General features: G+C 40.5%; 1 protein-coding gene across 1 annotated transcript; it reads left to right on the top strand.

Annotated features, from left to right (window-relative positions):
* Positions 1–3,983: 3,983 nt before the first annotated feature.
* LOC138975093 (uncharacterized) lies at positions 3,984–6,052 on the top strand. The gene is made up of 2 exons (XM_070347740.1): positions 3,984–4,367; positions 4,719–6,052. The coding sequence occupies exons 1-2, from the start codon at positions 4,121–4,123 to the stop codon at positions 5,951–5,953; spliced, it is 1,482 nt and encodes a 493-aa protein (XP_070203841.1). The 5' UTR covers positions 3,984–4,120; the 3' UTR covers positions 5,954–6,052.
* The last annotated feature ends 13,370 nt before the right edge of the window (positions 6,053–19,422 follow it).

Raw genomic sequence — 19,422 nt, 5'->3', positions numbered from 1 at the left:
GTCTTGCACCATATAGGCTGTATTCAATAAATGGGAGGTCCATAATCTGAAAAAGGAAACAATGAATCAAGAAACTAAAACCCAGGTGCACATCTGCGGCACCTAGGGAGTGTACGTGCACACTATCTTGTTCCTGCCTCTTGCCATCTCAGAGGTATGGCGACCACAGACAAAAAAGAGTTATCTCCCTTACCTTCTAGAAATTTCCGGAACTGTCCAGTTAATTTTTCATTCTTCATTTCTTCCCCTCATAGGAGCAATAGCGAGTCTCTAATATGCCTGGCATGATGTGCTTGCTACAGGTGAACAGTAGGCACTGAACTTGTCTTGCACCATATACACTGTATTCAATAAATGGGAGGTCCATAATCTGAGAAAGGAAACAATGAATCAAGAAACTAAAACCCAGGTGCACATCTGCGGCACCTAGGGAGTGTACGTGCACACTATCTTGTTCCTGCCTCTTGCCATCTCAGAGGTATGGCGACCACAGACAGACACACACACAGACAGACAGACACTCTCTTTTATTTATATGTATAGATGTATAGATAGATTATTTATATGTATAGACTAGCGTGAGAGACCCGGCTTCGCCCGGGCTCTTCTGTCTGTCTATGGCTGTCTGTGTGCGTCTCTCAAACACACACACACACACACACACACACACACACACACACACACACACACACACACACACACACACACACACACACACACTCAAAATTCCGGATAGCCGGTCAGAACCGTATAGAAACATTTACATCAGGTGTTGGCAGGGCCCCACCACCATCGGCGCACCGCCAGGTGTTTTTATCCTGCTTTTAAACACTGCCCAAACTCGAGCAGTTGACACCTCCAACCTGGAAGGGCATGCATGTATAGAAAGTTTTTAAACTCCGTCACGCTGCGCTCTCTCGCCCATTGCGACGACAGCCATTATTGGCTACTGCAATGTACTACATCCAGATCCAGATCCAGATCCAGAGAGGGAGACAGAGAGAGTGTGTGTATGTGTGTGTGTGTTCGTGCGTGCTTGCGTGTGTATGTGTGTCACGTGTATGTGTGTGTGTGTGTGTGTGTGGTCGCCAAAGGTCAGAGACGGGAGGGGGTAGGAAGACTGTGTGTGTGTGTGTGTGTGTGTGTGTGTGTGTTTCTCTCTCTGTCTGTCTCTGTCTGTCTGTCTGTCTGTTTGTCTCTCTGTCTGTCTTGTCACATATTGATATTTTAGGACAGAGAGAGCTAGTGCCCGGTGTGCGTGTGTGAATTCTCAGAGACATATACAGAAAGCGCGATTGTTGTTTTGAATGATCAAGTGTAGATCTATATGCAATCTGTTTCTGTGTGTGACAAGTGCGTGTAATTCTTTCGAGTGTTTTATCTGTACGAGGGCATGAGAATTCTCTTCAGTTTTGCAATCGTGCTGATACGCCGCGGCTTCGTGCTTTGATCTGAATACTCCGGAATATGACGTGAACCTGCTGAGGGATGCAGACGCGGCTTGTGCTTTGATGTGTTGTAGACGAAATGTAGCCGTTTTAGTAGACATGCAGTGATGACATCGAGATTGCTATAATTCTTTTTTCTTTTAGGGGGTGTGGTGGTGATGGATGGGGGTGCTGGGGATGGTGGTTGGGTTGGTGTTGATGATGTAGGGCTAGTGGGAGTGGTAGTTGTGGAGTCAGCGGTGGTGGTGGGAATGGGGGTGGTGGTGGTGGGGGGGGGGGGGGGGGGGTCGGATCTGGGGATTGAAAGGGGGGGGGGGGGGGCAAGTTTACTTTTTTTTTTAGAAGAGCCAAGCCACAACTAAAAGTTTCTCTCTTGGGGGGGGGGGGGGGGGGGGGGGGGGGGAGGCGGAGGAGGATTGGAGGGCTGGCAGCGCAGCGGTGTCGGCAGCGGCGGTGGTGGTCAGGTGCACATCTTCACAGTCACAGGAGTGCACATGCACGACATCGTCTTCCTGTCCCCTCCCTTCTCGGAGCTTTGGCGATCACAGACAGACAGACACACACACACACACACAGACAGACAGACACTCTCTTTTATTTATATGTATAGATATACTATGCCACACAATGTTCAACACGTTTTTCAGAAATGTGTTCTTGAAAACGACCCGAACTCGGAATACAAAGGAACCCCCCCCCCCTTTTAAGATAATTAAATTCAAGACTTCTCCCTTTATGGCAACATCGATTTTTTGTATTTTCTGTTCATAGCATCTGTAAATCCACTCACATTTTAAAACTCCCTCCTTTTTAAGACCCGTTTTCTCAGATTTGCCGAGGTCTTAATAGGGGGGTTCTACTGCACTTCTGTTTAGATTGAACGGTGGGGGGCAGAGGTTACAGCACCGCTTGTGCTGCATATGTTTCAAGATAGCAGTATCAAACAGCTTGTTTGTATTTATCGTATTTCTTAAAGGCACAGCTAGTCTGCCTCAAATGGTTTACAGAACGATTTAAATCTTCTCACAAAGATAAGCAGTTCTAACCTTTATGGAACACACTTACAATAGCATTTCACAGCATTAAATGACATCGTTCGTTTGAATGGCTATTTAGCTTGCGTAGAGCACACACTGCCAGATTTCGTGGTTTATATTACCCTTGAGCCATCGTGGACCCGTGGCACACACTGACTTTCCTTTTTTATCACAAGTTGGTCTTTAGTTTGTGATTTCAATGCGACTTGCTGTATCTGCAATAGCACGTAATTGTGTACCTCTGAATTTAAAATGCAACAAACGACTGCGAGTCACACGAACTTATCCTTATCGGCGGCGGTTAGCTTCAAAGACGCAAGCGATATGCAGAAAGTTCGTCTGCTTGCCTTGGTGAAACACGATCATTGCGTGACTTGCTTCCGGCCTCCCTTTTTAAAACTGTCAAAACCTCGAGTTGTACTGATCTCGTCTTGATGAAAAAAGAAATCTGTTATGATTTAAGAATGTTTGTGTTACAAGCTGTCAATTTATTATTTAGATTTTAAAAGTTAGTTCTAGCGCCAAAACGAGGCGTCCGATTGTGGTAGGTACGACACAGGAAGCCATGTACAGTAGTAGGTAGGACCACTCATTTTTTCAAAATTATTTCTAGTATGTTATTTGTTGCATGTGTGTAGTCGGTGTGGTAACTAAGGAGGTTGCAAAATTGCAAGGCTGTATGACAAATAGTTTCAAAGATATGGACGTTCACAGTTTCCATTATTTGGCGTTATTTGCTGTTTTGCGTTTTTGGTCAGTTTTGCGTCGATGCAGCGCTTGCAATTTTTGTTGTACAAATGCAAAATTTTCTGGATACACCGACATACACATAGTGTATACCTCGATTTTTTTTCTAAGCTGTATCTTTGTAATGTGGTGAAATAATGGGCCCCAAAAATGACAAAAATCGCAAAAATCACAATGGTCAAAAAATGAAATTTTGACTTTTTTGAAAATATTTAGTTTTAATGTTACAAAACGTTGGCGGGGCTTATTCATTTAAAAAAATGTATTTAGCTTCATAATGTAGTAAAATCACAGAAAAGCGAAACAAATGCTGAAATAACTCAACATCGTTAAAATTTGAAAATAACGTGAAGACAAAATACGTTTACCGAGTACTAATTTTATATCTTCATACCAGAAATACCTAGGACTTCCACTAAGAAATCATATATTGTATATTCAAAAGCAGGCTTGAATTAAAATTAAAATTAAATCAACAAAAATATGGTTGCACCGACACGCATGTGTGTCTGAATATTTCCACCACCATTAAAACGTTTCATAACCTGTATCATTTTAAGACCCAACTGTGTGGAAAAAATCAAAAGCATCTTTGAAATTGAATAGCTGTTTTATAAATTGAAAGTTACATTAAGACATTGAGTTATAACATTGCGACGTCAGGTGCTATATACAAAGACAACAACATTCACATGCTCATATTTATGTAGAAAGGACCATATGGACCTAATGCTATCATCCCTCGGTAATCGGCAATGCGATCGTGACGTCACAGCCACTGGTTTTCTAAGCGGCGGCCATCTTGGTAAGCAGGATATTGCGTGCTTCGGCTGCTACTAGTGCTAGTACTGGTTCAGTTAGCGTTTGGGAAGTTCTTCGGCTGTCATCATGGCTCCTGGAGCGTCTTGTTGTGTTGTTAACTGCACAAACGCGAGTCACAACTGGAAAGGACAAAAGAAAAACGAAAGTCTGCGTTTTTTTCGAATTCCTAAGGTGAAAACTCGCGAGGGGGAGCATGTCAAGGCTGTGACAGAGCGAAGAAGGAGATCATGGGTTGCAGCAATCCGACGCACGAATATCACTTTCGAGCACTCATCGGATGGCCTTCGTGTTTGCTCTCGTCATTTTCACAAAGGTAAGTTTGTTTTATTATAATGTGGAACCAATATATCGCTGACAATGTCATATGTTAGCAACTTGAATGTGAAGCTATCTGACACTGTCAGTGTCACTGCTAACCTAACTCGGTCATAGATTGACTTGTCTATGCATATGAGTACAGTTGACACTAAATCATGATTTCCAAAACTCATGTGAGTAGACTGAGTTTAATGTGGATGTTCAGTCACATTGATTTTATGTTCATACATCATAGTAATGTCATTTTATTGAACTTTTTTTAATGTTGGAATTTTCTTTCATATAGAATTTTGGTATGACCGATACCTTTCCTTATAATAAAAGTGCCAATCCATCATGATTGCAGGTGAGCCAGCGTACGAGATGGCAGAAACTGACCCAGACTGGGCCCCATCATTGCACCTGGGACATGAGGAAATCAAGCAGACCAACCTTGGCCGACATGAGCGGCAAAAAGGGAGATCTTTGCGGAAACATGCGTCGCTGCAGCAGAATGAAGTTGACGGATCTTCAACAACTCTGCAAGATTCCGACTGTCTGTCTGATGGCGTTGAGGAAGAGTTGTTACATGAACAGTCTGTGCAGGTAGACTTTACTTCTGAACCAATTACTGCACTGAATGATGAAGTTAATTGTCTCAGAGAAGAAAATCAATCCTTGAAGGAATTGCTTGATGCAAAGCAAATGAACCAGAAGGCATTTGAGGGCAATGATGACATGGTGAAGTACTACACAGGTCTCCCGAGCTTTGCAATGCTAACAGTTCTTCTTGGCATTGTTCAGCCTCATCTCCCACAGGGCAATAGGAGAGTGCTTTCACCGTTCAACATGCTGCTCATAACTTTGATGAGGTTGCGTCTAAATCTCCCTGTCCAGCACATTGCATACATGTTTGGATTGCATCGCTCCACTGTGACAAACACTTTTGTGGAAACCATGAATGTTCTGTATGAACGCTTAGTGGGACTTATTCACTGGCCAGATAGGCAGTCTCTGCATGACAGCATGCCACATGAGTTCATTGAGGCCTTTGGAAGAAATGTTGCTGTGATCATTGACTGCTTTGAGATTTTTATTGAAAAACCTTCAAATTGTAGGGCTCGCTCAGAGACATGGTCAAATTATAAACACAACCACACCATGAAATATCTCATAGGCATAACACCACAGGGGGTTATTTCATTTCTGTCGAAGGGGTGGGGAGGGAAGGCAAGTGATAAGATGATAACAGAAAATAGTGGATTTCTGAATCATCTGTTACCAGGAGACAAAGTGCTAGCAGATCGCGGCTTTGATATAGAGGAGATTGTAGGTCTTGCATGTGCAGAGGTGAAAATCCCTGCATTTACAAGGGGAAAGTGTCAGATGCATTCCCAGGACATTGAGCAGACAAGGAAAATTGCACATTTAAGGATCCATGTTGAACGTGTAATTGGCAATGTTGTAATGAAATATACCATTCTGAGTAGTACTATCCCCATCAATCTAATACTGCCTTGTGAAGGCGAGGATGTAACATTCCTCGACAAAATAGTGGTTGTTTGCTGTGCCCTGACCAACATGTGTCCAAGTGTGGTGTGATTGTGTTTGACGCTGAAGATGTGTGTGTATAGCATTCTGGAATCATCCCATTGTATCAGAATTGTGTTTACAACTTTCTTGTTGTGCTCTGACTTGTATGTGCAGTGACATGGTGATTTGTTCTGTTATTTTCAGAGTTTAAATGGCTTACATTAGGTAACAGTCACACCAACAAACACTAAAACAGGCACATATGTGTGAACAGCTCAAGTCATGTGTATGGGACAGAAGAAAGATTTATTTTGTGTCACATTATCATTATAACATACACATGCATGTACATTCTATGAGTCTAGTACTAGTAGACAGCTGCACATTCTTTTTCCAATGTTGTACTTTTCTGTGCATGTGCTCACAGTACAAAAATAAAAAATAAAAACAGAACACATTTGTTTATGAAGTCAACCAAATATTTGTAATGTGTGTGTGTGTGTGTGTGTGTGAATTCAGATTTGGCACACAAATGAAACAACAAGTAAGTGTGCAAGACTTGCACAGTTAGGCAAATACATACTTCAAAATATGCAGTCACTCAGTCTTATAACCTCAAACAGCATGACACTGACAGAAAAACCCCAGACAGCTACACTAAGCTAAAGTGACATGTCAAGGCAAGCCGGACAAAACCAAGCATCATCTTTCCCTGGCAAATGATCAAGTCCAACACATGCCGTGTGGTACCACTGAACTTTGCAATTTTCACTGTCACAAGCAACCATGTCTGGCAGTGCTGCTTACCAAGATGGCCGACGCATCACGCGTGCATGGGAACACCTACGTCATCGCGCATTGCCGATAAAGTATTCGAGTTCGAGTTCGAGTTCGAGTAGAATTTACAGCCTAGAATTAATACTCAGCAGGGCTCCCCACGGACACTTGTCCTAGATGGTCCCGGGACCCCCACTTTTCATGTTTACAGGGTCAATAATGGACCCCCTACGTGGAGTTTTAGAGAGTCCAAAAAGAGCCTATGGTCCCGAAACTACCTGTGGTCACATAAAGCATTGTTATCGCGAACATTGTGATCAAAGGGTCTTTTTTCATCAGAATATTCGAAGAGTACACTTCAACCTAACCTTGTTAAAGGGAACACACACAGCGTTTTGCATATCGTTCCGGTGTAACACGAGAAAATTACTCCCACGAGATTTTTACTCCGGATTAAACATTTCGTACGAAAAAGTTACTCCCCCATTACACGAATAAATAACGAATAAATTACTTCACCCCAACACGAGCAATTTTAAGGCACAGTAAGCCTCCAGTAAACCATCACAGATACTGTCAGGCTTTTACACACAGTACAAACACCCTTTCATTTAAACACTCACCGCTTGAGAACATCCTAGGTGCCCTCCGTAAAGAGCGAACAAATTTCAAAAAATTTATTTTTGCGTGGTTTATCTTACCCCTAAGCCATCGTGAACCCGTGTGATCCAGTTTCCCTTTTTCACAATGTAGTCGTCAGTTAGTAATTTGAATGCGACTCGATGTGAGCTTATCTGCAATAGCACGTTATTATGTACCTCTCACTGTGCACGAAACAAACGGCTGTGGTTCACAAAAACTCTAGCGATGGCTTTTGACTGTTCAGAGGAACTGGCGATATGCATAAACCGTCGTCTGCTTTTCTTTTTTCAAACTTTCAAAACTTCGAATTGTACTGATCTTGTCTTGATGAAACAAGAAGGGCAAAGCCCATACGACTCACATGCTTGACCTTGACCTTTACATGACCTTGACCTTCAGGGTCAAGGTCAAATAACTAAACCTAGCAATGACATCATACACTAAGAACTGCTTTACACATTTTTCCTACCAAAATACATGTGACCCTGACCCAAGGTCAAGGTCATTCAAGGTCATGCAACACAAAGCTGTTAATTCAAGACATAGGAAGTACAATGGTGCTTATTGGCTCTTTCTACCATGAGATATGGTCACTTTTAGTGGTTCACTACCTTATCTTGGTCACATTTCATAAGGGTCAAAGTGACCTTGACCTTGATCATATGTGACCAAATGTGTCTCATGATGAAAGCATAACATGTGCCCCACATAATTTTTAAGTTTGAAACAGTTATCTTCCATAGTTCAGGGTCAAGGTCACTTCAAAATATGTATACAATCCAACTTTAAAGGACCCTTGCGACCTTGACCTAGAAGCAAGGTCAACCAAACTGGTGTCCAAAGATAGGGCTTACATTGCCCTGTATAGCATACATAGCTAAGGTTGCCATTCTCGATAACTTCAGAAATAAATGCGAAAATGTGAAAAATGGTCGTTTTTAAGACAACAATTACGACCCCTGTGACCTTGAACTTGAAGTGAGGTCAAGTTGTCGCACATGTTTTTTGAGATCTTGTAACCATACACCATCAGGCCACATCAGGTGTTGATAGACTTAATAGTGTCCAAGAAATATCCAACGTTAAAGTTTTCCGGACGGACGGACGGACGCCGGGACGGACGGACGGACGGACGGACGACTCGGGTGAGTACATAGACTCACTTTTGCTTCGCATGTGAGTCAAAAAGAATTCTTTTATGATTTAAGAATGTTTGTGTAACAAGCTGTCAATTTATTATTTAGATTTTAAAAGTTAGGTCTAGCGCCAAAACGCACCACAGTCCAAAAAGTGTCCGAGACAATCCGCAAAATTAATTCTTTAACAAGAAGGGCAAAGCCCATACGACTCACATGCTTTACACATTTTTCCTACCAAAATACATGTGACCTTGACCCAAGGTCAAGGTCATCCAAGGTCATGCAACACAAAGCTGTTAATTCAAGACATAGGAAGTACAATGGTGCTTATTGGCTCTTTCTACCATGAGATATGGTCACTTTTAGTGGTTCACTACCTTATTTTGGTCACATTTCATAAGGGTCAAAGTGACCTTGACCTTGATCATATGTGACCAAATGTGTCTCATGATGAAAGCATAACATGTGCCCCACATAATTTTTAAGTTTGAAACAGTTATCTTCCATAGTTCAGGGTCAAGGTCACTTCAAAATATGTATACAATCCAACTTTGAAGAGCTCCTGTGACCTTGACCTTGAAGCAAGGTAAACCAAACTGGTATCAAAAGATGGGGCTTACTTTGCCCTATATATCATATATAGGTGAGGTATTGAATCTCAAAAACTTCAGAGAAAATGGGAAAAATGGGAAAAATAGCTGTTTTTTAGGCAACATTTATGGCCCCTGCGACCTTGACCTTGAAGCAAGGTCAAGATGCTATGTATGTTTTTTGGGGCCTTGTCATCATACACCATCTTGCCAAATTTGGTACTGATAGACTGAATAGTGTCCAAGAAATATCCAACGTTAAAGTTTTCCGGACGGACGGACGGACGTCCGGACGGACGGACGGACGACTCGGGTGAGTACATAGACTCACTTTTGCTTCGCATGTGAGTCAAAAATTGCTCGCTCTTTACGTAGGGCACCTAGAATGTTCCCGTTTGGTGAGCGTTCAAATGGAAGGGTGTTTGTACTGTGTGTAAAAGCCTGACAGTATCTGTGATGGTTTACGGGAGGCTTACTGTGCCTTTAACTTCCCATGCCAGGTGTACGAAATTTCTACTCCCTTGTCCCCTGTTAGTCTTGGTGGTGGAAGGAGGGTAGCGCGACATTCGTGTGCGCGAGATAACTTATCCCTTCGCCCGCATCCCATTTTTGTGTACGAGATTTTTACTGGAAGTAAAAACAAGTCGCGTCAGGCGAAATAACAACATTTAGTCAAGCTGTCGAACTCACAGAATGAAACTGAACGTACTACATTTTTGAGTCACTTGAGAAAAAGTGACTCTATGTAATCGGTCAGTGTTAGTCTGTCCGGCCGGCCGGCCGGCCGTCCGGCCGGCCGTCCGTAGACACCACCTTAACGTTGGACTTTTCTCGGAAACTATCAAAGCGATCGGGCTCATATTTTGTTTAGTCGTGACCTCCAATGACCTCTACACTTTAACGATGGTTTCGTTGACCTTTGACCTTTTTCAAGGTCACAGGTCAGCGTCAAAGGAAAAATTAGACATTTTATATCTTTGACAAAGTTCATCGGATGTGATTGAAACTTTGTAGGATTATTCTTTACATCAAAGTATTTACATCTGTAGCCTTTTACGAACGTTATCAGAAAAACAAGGGAGATAACTAGCCTTTTCTGTTCGGCAACACACAACTTAACGTTGGGCTTTTCTCGGAAACTATAAAAGTGACCGGGCTCAAATTTTATGTGAACGTGACTCATTGTGTTGTGAATAGCAATTTCTTCCTGTCCATCTGATGCCTCATATAATATTCAGAACTGCGAAAGTGACTCGATCGAGCGTTTGCTCTTCTTGTTCACTTGTAGTTTCGTCAGTCCACCGCTCGTGGCAAAGGCAATGAAATCGACAGGCCATGCAGAATAGTGCGGTAGTGGTCGCGCTGAGCAGGATAACACGCTTTTCTGTATGTCTATTCTTTTTAGCTTACTGAGTTTGTTTTTAATCCAATCATATCATATCTATATGTTTTTGGAATCAGGGACCGACAAGGAATAAGATAAAATTGTTTTTAAATCGATTTCGGAAAATTAATTTTAATCATAATTTTAATATTCTTAATTTTCAGAACTTGTTTGTAATCCAAATATAACATATTTATATGTTTTTGGAATAAAAAAAAAATGACGAAGAATAAGATGAAATTATTTTTGGATCGTTTAATAAAAAATAATTTTAATTAAAAGTTTCCGATTTTTAATGACCAAACTCATTTATTAGTTTTTAAGCCATCAAGCTGAAATGCAATACCAAACTCCGGCCTTCGTCGAAGATTGCTTTGCCAAAATTTCAATCTATTTGATTGAAAAATGAGGGTGTGACAGTGCCGCCTCAACTTTTACAAAAAGCCGGATATGACGTCATCAGAGGTATTTATCGAAAAATTGAAAACAATATCCGGGGATACCATACCCAGGAACTCTCATGTCAAATTTCATAAAGATCGGTCCAGTAGTTTAGTCTGAATCGCTCTACACACACGCACAGACAGACAGACAGACAGACAGACAGACACACACACACACACACACACACACACACACACACACACACCACGACCCTCGTCTCGATTCCCCCTCTATGTTAAAACATTTAGTCAAAACTTGACTAAATGTAAAAATGTCGTGGAGGGAGTAAATTGTTCGTGCCTTGTGGAGTTTTCTCGTACGAAAAGTGTACTCGGAGAAAGAATTTTGTATGAAATATTTACTCCGGAGTAAATTTTTCGTGGAGTAAAAATTTCGTGTTACTTGCACTACGCACGATAGCGGAAATGTAGTGTGTCCCTGGATCCGCTCTTTACAGGGTAAGTGCATCCCGGGACCCTCTCAATGAGTTTCTAGTACCTGATTTCGGCTTCTGGTGCGTTTAGGACGCAGGGACGCGCACTTTGGGGAGCCCTGACTCTGTAACATTTGAAAGCATTCATGTGTGTGTGTGAGTGTGTGTGTGTGTGTGTGTGTGTGTGCGACTGTGTGTGTGTGTGCGCGCCTGTGTGTGTGTGTGTGTGTGTGCGTGCGACTGTGTGCGTGTGTGTGCGACTGTGTGCGTGTGCGCGCCTCTGTGTGTGTGTGTGCTAAAAAATACTGTCCCATCTACCCCCCCCCCCCTCTTTCTCTCTCTCTCTCTCTCTCTCTCTCTCTCTCTCTCTCTCTCTCTCTCTCTGAAAATGCGCACTAAGTTGTTTTTCATTGACTGTTCTCAATGTTTTGTTGTAGTACTGTAAAAGCTTTTATTTTCTATGCAGTATGATAATACAAACAAGAAAAATGTTCATTCAAAATGAACAGGCGTCCATGTTATTTTGACAAAATGAATATTTTTGTTAAAGAAGCTGGCAAGCACACCCTTTCGAATATAGCGGAAGTAGTTTCGACCCTAAATGCTTAAGTACTTAGGCCTTAAACTTAAGTACGGGTTGATAGAATATTTTAATGTAAGCAGAGATGTCTCTGATATAAGTGCAGTTTATTTTCAAAGTTTGGAGTCGTAGATCATTCTTTTTGGATGCAATGTGACTAGCATGTATCGGTGAAATTTGTTGTTTAATTCTGCAAGCAAATGTGTGTGCTGTTATTGCATTATTTACAAAAACGCACAGAAAAAAACACTATTTTCGACTACTCACTGCGGAGCAGAGCGTGCAATATACGCTCTGCTACAGAGTTATCCCACGTGCGGTTAGATAGACGCTCGTACATGTAAGTACAGTTTATTTTCTAGGTTTGGTATCGTAGATAATTTTTTTTGAATGCAATGTGAAAAACAGGTATTGATACAGTTTGTTGTATAATTTTGCAAGTGAATATTTGTTTATTGGCTGCATGTTTGACAAAAACGTTGTAAAATAAACACTTTTTCGTTGCTTTTATTGTTTGCTTTGATTGCAGCCAAACGACTTGCTCTACGGGGCTGAAAATAAAGTGGAAGACACTTTGAGATATAAGGAATTGGATAGGCCATCATACGAGAAGGTGTAGAAATCTGCATGCTGGCAGCTTTAAAGTGTTACAGCGACATCAGAAAGCTCTAAAAGCTTTGGTTTTTTTTTAAATGCATGATTTTCATAGTTTGTCACTTTAGACAAGTTTTTGTCTAAACATGAAATGCCATTCTAAGATCTGAAAGCTTTTTTTTTTTTTTTAATGCAACGTCATGAATAATATTTTCAATTTTTTGCATTAAAGAAGCTGGCAAGCACACCCTTTCGAATATAGCGGAAGTAGATTCGACTCTAAATGCTTAAGTACTTAGGCCTTAAACTGAAGTACGTGTTGACAGAATATTTTAATATAAGTGCAGTTTATATTTCAAAGTTTGGAGTCGTAGATCATTCTTTTTGGATGCAAAATGACTAACATGTATCAGTGAAATTTGTTGTTTAATTCTGCAAGCAAATGTGTGTGCTGTTATTGCATTATTTGAAAAAAAACGCACAGAAAAAACACTATTTTTGACGACTCACTGCAGTTATCCCAGGTGCGGTTAGATAGACGCTCATACATGTAAGTACAGTTTATTTTCTAGGTTTGGTATCGTAGATAATTTTTTTGGAATGCAATGTGACAAACATGTATTGATACAGTTTGTTGTATAATTTTGCAAGTGAATATGTGTTTATTGGCTGCATGTTTCACTAAAACGCAGTAAAATAAAAACTTTTTCGTTGCTTTTGTTGTTTCCTTTGATTGCAGCCAAATGACTGAAAATTAAGTGGAAGACACTTTGAGATATAAGGAATCGGATAGGCCATGACACGAGAAGGTGTAGAAATCTGCTTGCAGACAGCTTTAACATGACATCACATATTGATATATTTTTTAAGTTTTTGCATATTACCCCATTTTTGAGGTCACGTTTTAACTTTGGTTAAGTGTTTGCCCACAACTGACATTAGATTACATTTAAACATTTTACATTATTTTTCTAGCACATGTTCATGTTAGTCTGCGCCATCCATTGATCACAGAACATCCACATAGGAAGAAAAGGTGTTTGACTACTGAAATAAAAATGTTTAGAGAAATGTAGAAAGAGGTGAACAAAATGCAAGATGATTTGGTATGGAATTTAGTTGTATACGTGAATGAGGTGTGAAACGTATGCAGAAAGGAAGATGTTTATTTGCGATGAAAGAAAATAGATATAATAACTTCATACTGTAGTAAAAAAAAAACAAAAAAAAAACAACAACAACCAGTAATCAGCCAATCAATTTCAAATGTTCATTCAACAGTAACCATATACATTCGACAATGGTCCTCTGTAAATAAAAATTAAAAACAAATCTGCTTGGACAGAATTGTTGTTATTTTTGGGAATAAGAAAATATCAACTATCTTGAGATGCATCCTCTTGCACAAAAATAATGCAAGTTAAGGAGTTACGTCCATATGCGTAAAAAGTTAAGATGAATATATGGATCAACAATTACCTCCCCTACTTGCATTATATTTGGGCAAAGCTATAGGAATAGTGTAATGATATTTTAAAATAATTGTCACATTGCCTTAAACATTTGGATTTTGACATGGAGTATTTTACGTAATGTGTACATTTTAGACATGGCAACTGAAGGAAAAAAAAGTGGAGAAAAAAAACCTAACATTTTGTGGGACAAATTTTGTAAGTTGGGTGACGAAACCATGTAAACTTTTCCTTCACAACAGACAAAATTAAGAGGTTTTTCTTTTAACAAACACAAAGAAATATGTCTTTACCTTCGAACAAGCACAGAAAGTATGTGTTTTTGTTCATAAGACCATACATTTTGTTGTTGTGGAGATATGGATTCAACTGCAGAAAATGTGAAACTTTGCTAACAATTCCCATACCTGACATTTTAAAAGTCTAAAAAGTGCCTCCCACTAGCTTGTCACCAAATAAACAAAGTAGGTTGTAACAAAATTGCAGATTAATAAAAAAAATAGTTCAATCAATAGTATATGTCACACCTGACATTAAACTAGTAATTTCCATCACTATCCTTTTCAGGCATTAAAAATAGTTCAAAGCAGCTATAGCCCCACATGGAAGTAAGAGGCTCATTCACAAGCTAGTTAAAAGCTTTTCATTCTTTTTGTTTTTCTCAAAAGAAAGTTCATAGTATGACAACAGTATTCACAGCAGGCAGTTTTAAATCACGCAAGGGTCATTCTCAAGGTGTGTTCACGAAATACATTGTAATTTTAAACAGAGACAATTATCAGTTCACGCTTGAAGATGATTTTACTGACCAAGTTTCTCCCCATATATTTCATAACCCTGCAGGTGAAAATGGGAATACCAGCACAGAATGACTGTCAGTGAACATTTAATACCAACACTTCAAACTACATCACTCATCATAAAACAGAAGCTGTGACTTGGATTTAAATGAAAATCAAAAAGTGGAAAAACTCATACTCTGATAATTGTTGTCCAAGTGTTTCAAACTACATCACTCATCATAAAACAGAAGCTGTGACTTGGATTTAAATAAAAAATCAACACGCGGAAAAACTCATACTCTGATAATTGTTGTCTAAGTGTTTGTGTGGTTAAAAAAAACAAACGTACCTGATCCTGAATAAAATCAGAGCAACCCATATGATCATTAAAATGTAACCATTCACTGGTCCATAGGTATACTCTTTTCAAAAAGGAGATGGGTATGGAAGAGGCAGTGCTTCTGTTAGTGATTCAAAGTGCCAGACATCCCATCCTAGTGCTGTGAAATGGATATAAATTATATATATATTCAATATTTCATGGAAGCTTACTAATATTTGCATGCAAACATACTGTGACAGTACTAATACAGTAAAAGCATTATTGAGGGTGAACAGCCTGCTTTACTTGGTTTCAGTGAGGAGTAACAATACTAACAATAACAATAACATGCCTAAGTTGTGAAATGTAAGTACTTAACCCCCCCCCCCCCCCCCCCCCCGGACACTGGCAAAATTCCAGCAGAATGTCCCCCACCTTCGCTGACGATTATCCACAGTTTATACAGGAAGTGTGCAGGTAGGTTGTCTGCCTCTGTGTCGGTTTTACCTCCGCGGTGTAGACGAAAAACTTTTCCACTTCTGCCACAGGGCGAAAAGTCTCGTTTTGGCACTTTAACTTGGCATATAACATCAAACATCACGTTAATCAACTGAATTGTGTGCAGACATGGGATTCAGAAAAAGTGATAATTAAGGAAAAAGAAGGTGGGGGTCTGGGGCTGCAGAAGGCCCCCAGTAGGGTCCAGGGGCGACGCCCCTGGTCGGGGTCTGGGGGCGAAGCCCCCAGAAGCTGAAGGTTTTTAGTGTTTTAGACACACAAAAATGGCCCTGAAATGCATATTTCAGCTTAATCATAGCCCCCCCCCCTTTCTCTTCCTTCCCATGTTTCTCAAATTAATTTTACGCTAAGACTCAAAATAAAGAGGAGAAAGAGAGAGAGAGAGAGAGAGAGAGAGAGAGAGAGAGAGAGAGGCGGGGGGTGGGGGTGGTGGCGTGTGACGGTGTGGTTTCAATGTTCTTACCTTGTAGGTGCCAAACGACCCCAGTGACTGATTACCCGACTGGGGTTTTCAGGATAGTCAGGTGCTTGTTGCTTTTCAAGTGGCTTTTGAGGGCAGTCTTTCCATTGGAGCCGTAGTTCATAACATTAACATCGTTGCACAGTGCACTGAGCTTTTCCCGGCAAGTTGATTTTAGCAAAAGCATCGCCAACTTTCAGTTTCACGTCTTGTGTCTTCTGGCCTTTCTCGTATTTCCAGCTCAATGATACAACTTCATCGAGCCAGTCGAATCTCCAGAGATTTTTCTTGTACTTCTGCTGGTCAATTTCCCGGGCTAGAACGGTTTCGTCTCGCTTTAGCTTCCTCATCATTTTGGCAGGTGGCTCGAAGCGATGTAAAAATGGCGCCGAATCATTCTCATACGGTATGCTTATACTGAATCCCCGATAGCTACGTTGAAACGGTGACTGTAGGAGACAAAGAGCGCGTTCCCATACGGATCGACCAGCAACAGTCTGACCGTTTTAGGAACCAACCGTTCAAGAATAGTATGGAATGGAGCGTCGCGATCAGCGGACCGGCCGAAAACTTGGGTCTATACCTACATATACCCCAAAATTTTCTCAGCGGATTTGCACGAATCTCAAGAATGATCCCTGGAGCCTAAAAATTTACGGAATTCCGTAAATTTACGGAAGAATCCCATGTCTGGTGTGGCATTATACCTATGCGATTCATGTCACATTAGAAAAACTGCCGTAACGCAATAAAATTCCTGAGATGTTAGTATTATGCATAACACGGTAAAACATCGAGTTTTGGTGTCTGCGTTTTGGACGTTTTCGCTGGGATTACGGAGGGCTATTCACATCGTGTTAAACAAGTTGTCGCAGTGAGCAAAACACCAGATAACGTCTGGAATTATGACAAGTTATTGCAGTGACTTAAACTCGAAGTTAGCTGTTGGTTTTGATGTGTTTCACTGCGTTTTCGTCTTGCTTTTGTTTCATAATGTTGTTGCTGTTGTTGTTACTGTTGGGAGCTATACATCACATTTTTGTTCCCCCAAAAATTTATTCTTGATTAATATCAGGACGCAAACCATCCCCTTTACTTCACACACACACACACACACACACAATCTACTCCTCAGTTTGCAGCGTGGCTTCGACAGCGAGTTTGCCCGTACCCAAGGGGAGTAACTCGAAATAACTCAGCGCGCGGTCTGCTGAAAAAGGCCCTAATAGAAATCACCCGCTAGGTACACGCGCACTCAAGTTAACCTCTGCTTTGACCTGTGGCTGTGTGCCAAGAGAGAGCAGAACACACACGCCGTAGACCAGATAAATAGGTGCTTGATTTTGGTATTTTGATTTTACATAACATTAAACCTTTCTTGGGGTTCATGGTCATGGCAACAGCCATAATAATATTATATCATGTATAATATTACATTTCAGCATATGTGAATTACATGTCATCATAACAAACTGTCATACATTTTTTATTCCTCATCATTCTGATTGATCACAACCAAACCTACTATCAGTGGACACATCCAAATGCAAGCGCCTGTTCTTGACAAATTGCCACAGTGACTGATCTAAAAATATAGGTCCTTTGCCGCCACGGACACTGTTTGGCCTGTAGGTAAAATGTACAATGTATTTTCTGATTTGTGCACAAAAGCTTTTTTGCTTTTTTTCTTTTTTTTAACATAACAATGTTTAATGTTACTGTATGTTTGAAAGACCATGGTCACATTTGTAAAACAAATGTTAAATTAAAAAATAAATAACATTTTGGTTCATGATTTTTTCCTACACCTGTGCTAAAACTAAGAAGTAAAAATGTCGGTATATAAGTCACTCAAATACTTCAAAGTATGAATGGTTAGAGTTTGTTGCGGTTGACCCTGCACAGTTCGACCTATACTGATGTTTTTGTTGAACAATTTTGTCAAAACAAAAAACAAAACAAAAGTAAGGGCAGTAACTCAAGACGTAAATGTGGCAGTGTCCCATAGGCAACCGCAGAGTTATCCTGTCCATAGGAAAGCGCTTACTTGATCCCAATTACTAGGCGTCTCCGGACGCCTAGAAGAAGGGGAATGTAGAATTGCCAGCATGTCAGATTCCATATCGTCCTTGTCCGATTGAAACCTCGTAAATCGATTTTGAGCGTTTCGAGAAAAACACAAAAAACGTCTTTAAAAAATAACTTGTCATCAAAATAAGCCAATTTTTTCTGCACATGATCTACGAACACAAACAAATTACTGTGTGTAATTAAATAGTGTTGGTCACTAATAAAACGCACGATATTCAACAAAATTGCAAGATACGAGTTTTTCTTTTTTAAAACCCGACCAAACTTGAAGACTTACAAGGTTTTATAACATAGAACAAAAAAGACAAAAACAATGTTTTATACGCAGTAAACACACAATCGTTCTTTTGTCACAATGTTCATTTGTTTTTTGATTGTACAAACCGATGTATAATCATTCTTGTGTAAAATGTCCTTGCAGTCTCCTTGCAACCTTGTCAATTAACACACAAACAAAACCAAGTGTAAACTGAAGCTTATCAGTACATAACATTCTTTGCTTGCAGGAAAGCGTAAACATCCATACAGGAGCCTTTTTGTATGCACAGAAAACAGAGTATTCCTTGAAAACAATGAGATATCTTAGTTTGAGTGCAATTGTCATCTAAATGTCCTTGAACAGCTAGTAGTATGCAGGATGACCACTCATGAGAATGCAGAGCTTAACGACCATAGGGTAGACCATGTGTATTGGTATGAATCTACTGGAAAAACCTCCTTGACATGCTGAAGATCCTGCCACTTTATGTCTTTGATGGTCAGCCGTACTCAGTAGAGCTGGGGGATGATATTGGGCTCACCATGTGCTCTTCTTCTTCTTTGTGAAAAAGGCCACCACTCCTCAGAATAGATGAGCTTGTAGCGACAAGTACCGTCAGGCAGGTACTTCGGACTGCGAATATCCACCAATTATGAATCCCCAGAAGTGTCTGAGATCAAGAAAGTCCTTGAAGAATGTGTGGGCTACCTGGACAACTTGGTAAGGTTGCCTTTTTCTTGCAGAGGTGATGACTTCCACGTATTCGGCAGGCCAGACTATCTGCCTTCTCCTTAGTTTGTTTTTGATAGCTGGGTGTACAGAGTCTACTTTCATCCAGGTATGACCTTTCTCAGGAAACTTTTGGAAAACGACTTTTCCTTGACTGACTGCAAAGTAAAGATGGGCGTTTCCCAAGACTATTAAACTGCGGTTCTGGTACCCACAGCCGTCATTGTAGATAATGATTGCCTTGGTTGTTTCGCCAACTGTTGCTTTTGACTACTCTTTTGACTCATCCTAAAAGTAGCAAGTGACCTCTGTGTCACTCAA

Source organism: Littorina saxatilis, linkage group LG9 (genome assembly GCF_037325665.1).
Source record: "Littorina saxatilis isolate snail1 linkage group LG9, US_GU_Lsax_2.0, whole genome shotgun sequence".
Lineage (NCBI taxonomy): Eukaryota > Metazoa > Mollusca > Gastropoda > Littorinimorpha > Littorinidae > Littorina > Littorina saxatilis.
Note: the sequence above shows the minus strand (reverse complement) of the source record. Positions and strands in the feature narration are given on the sequence as shown.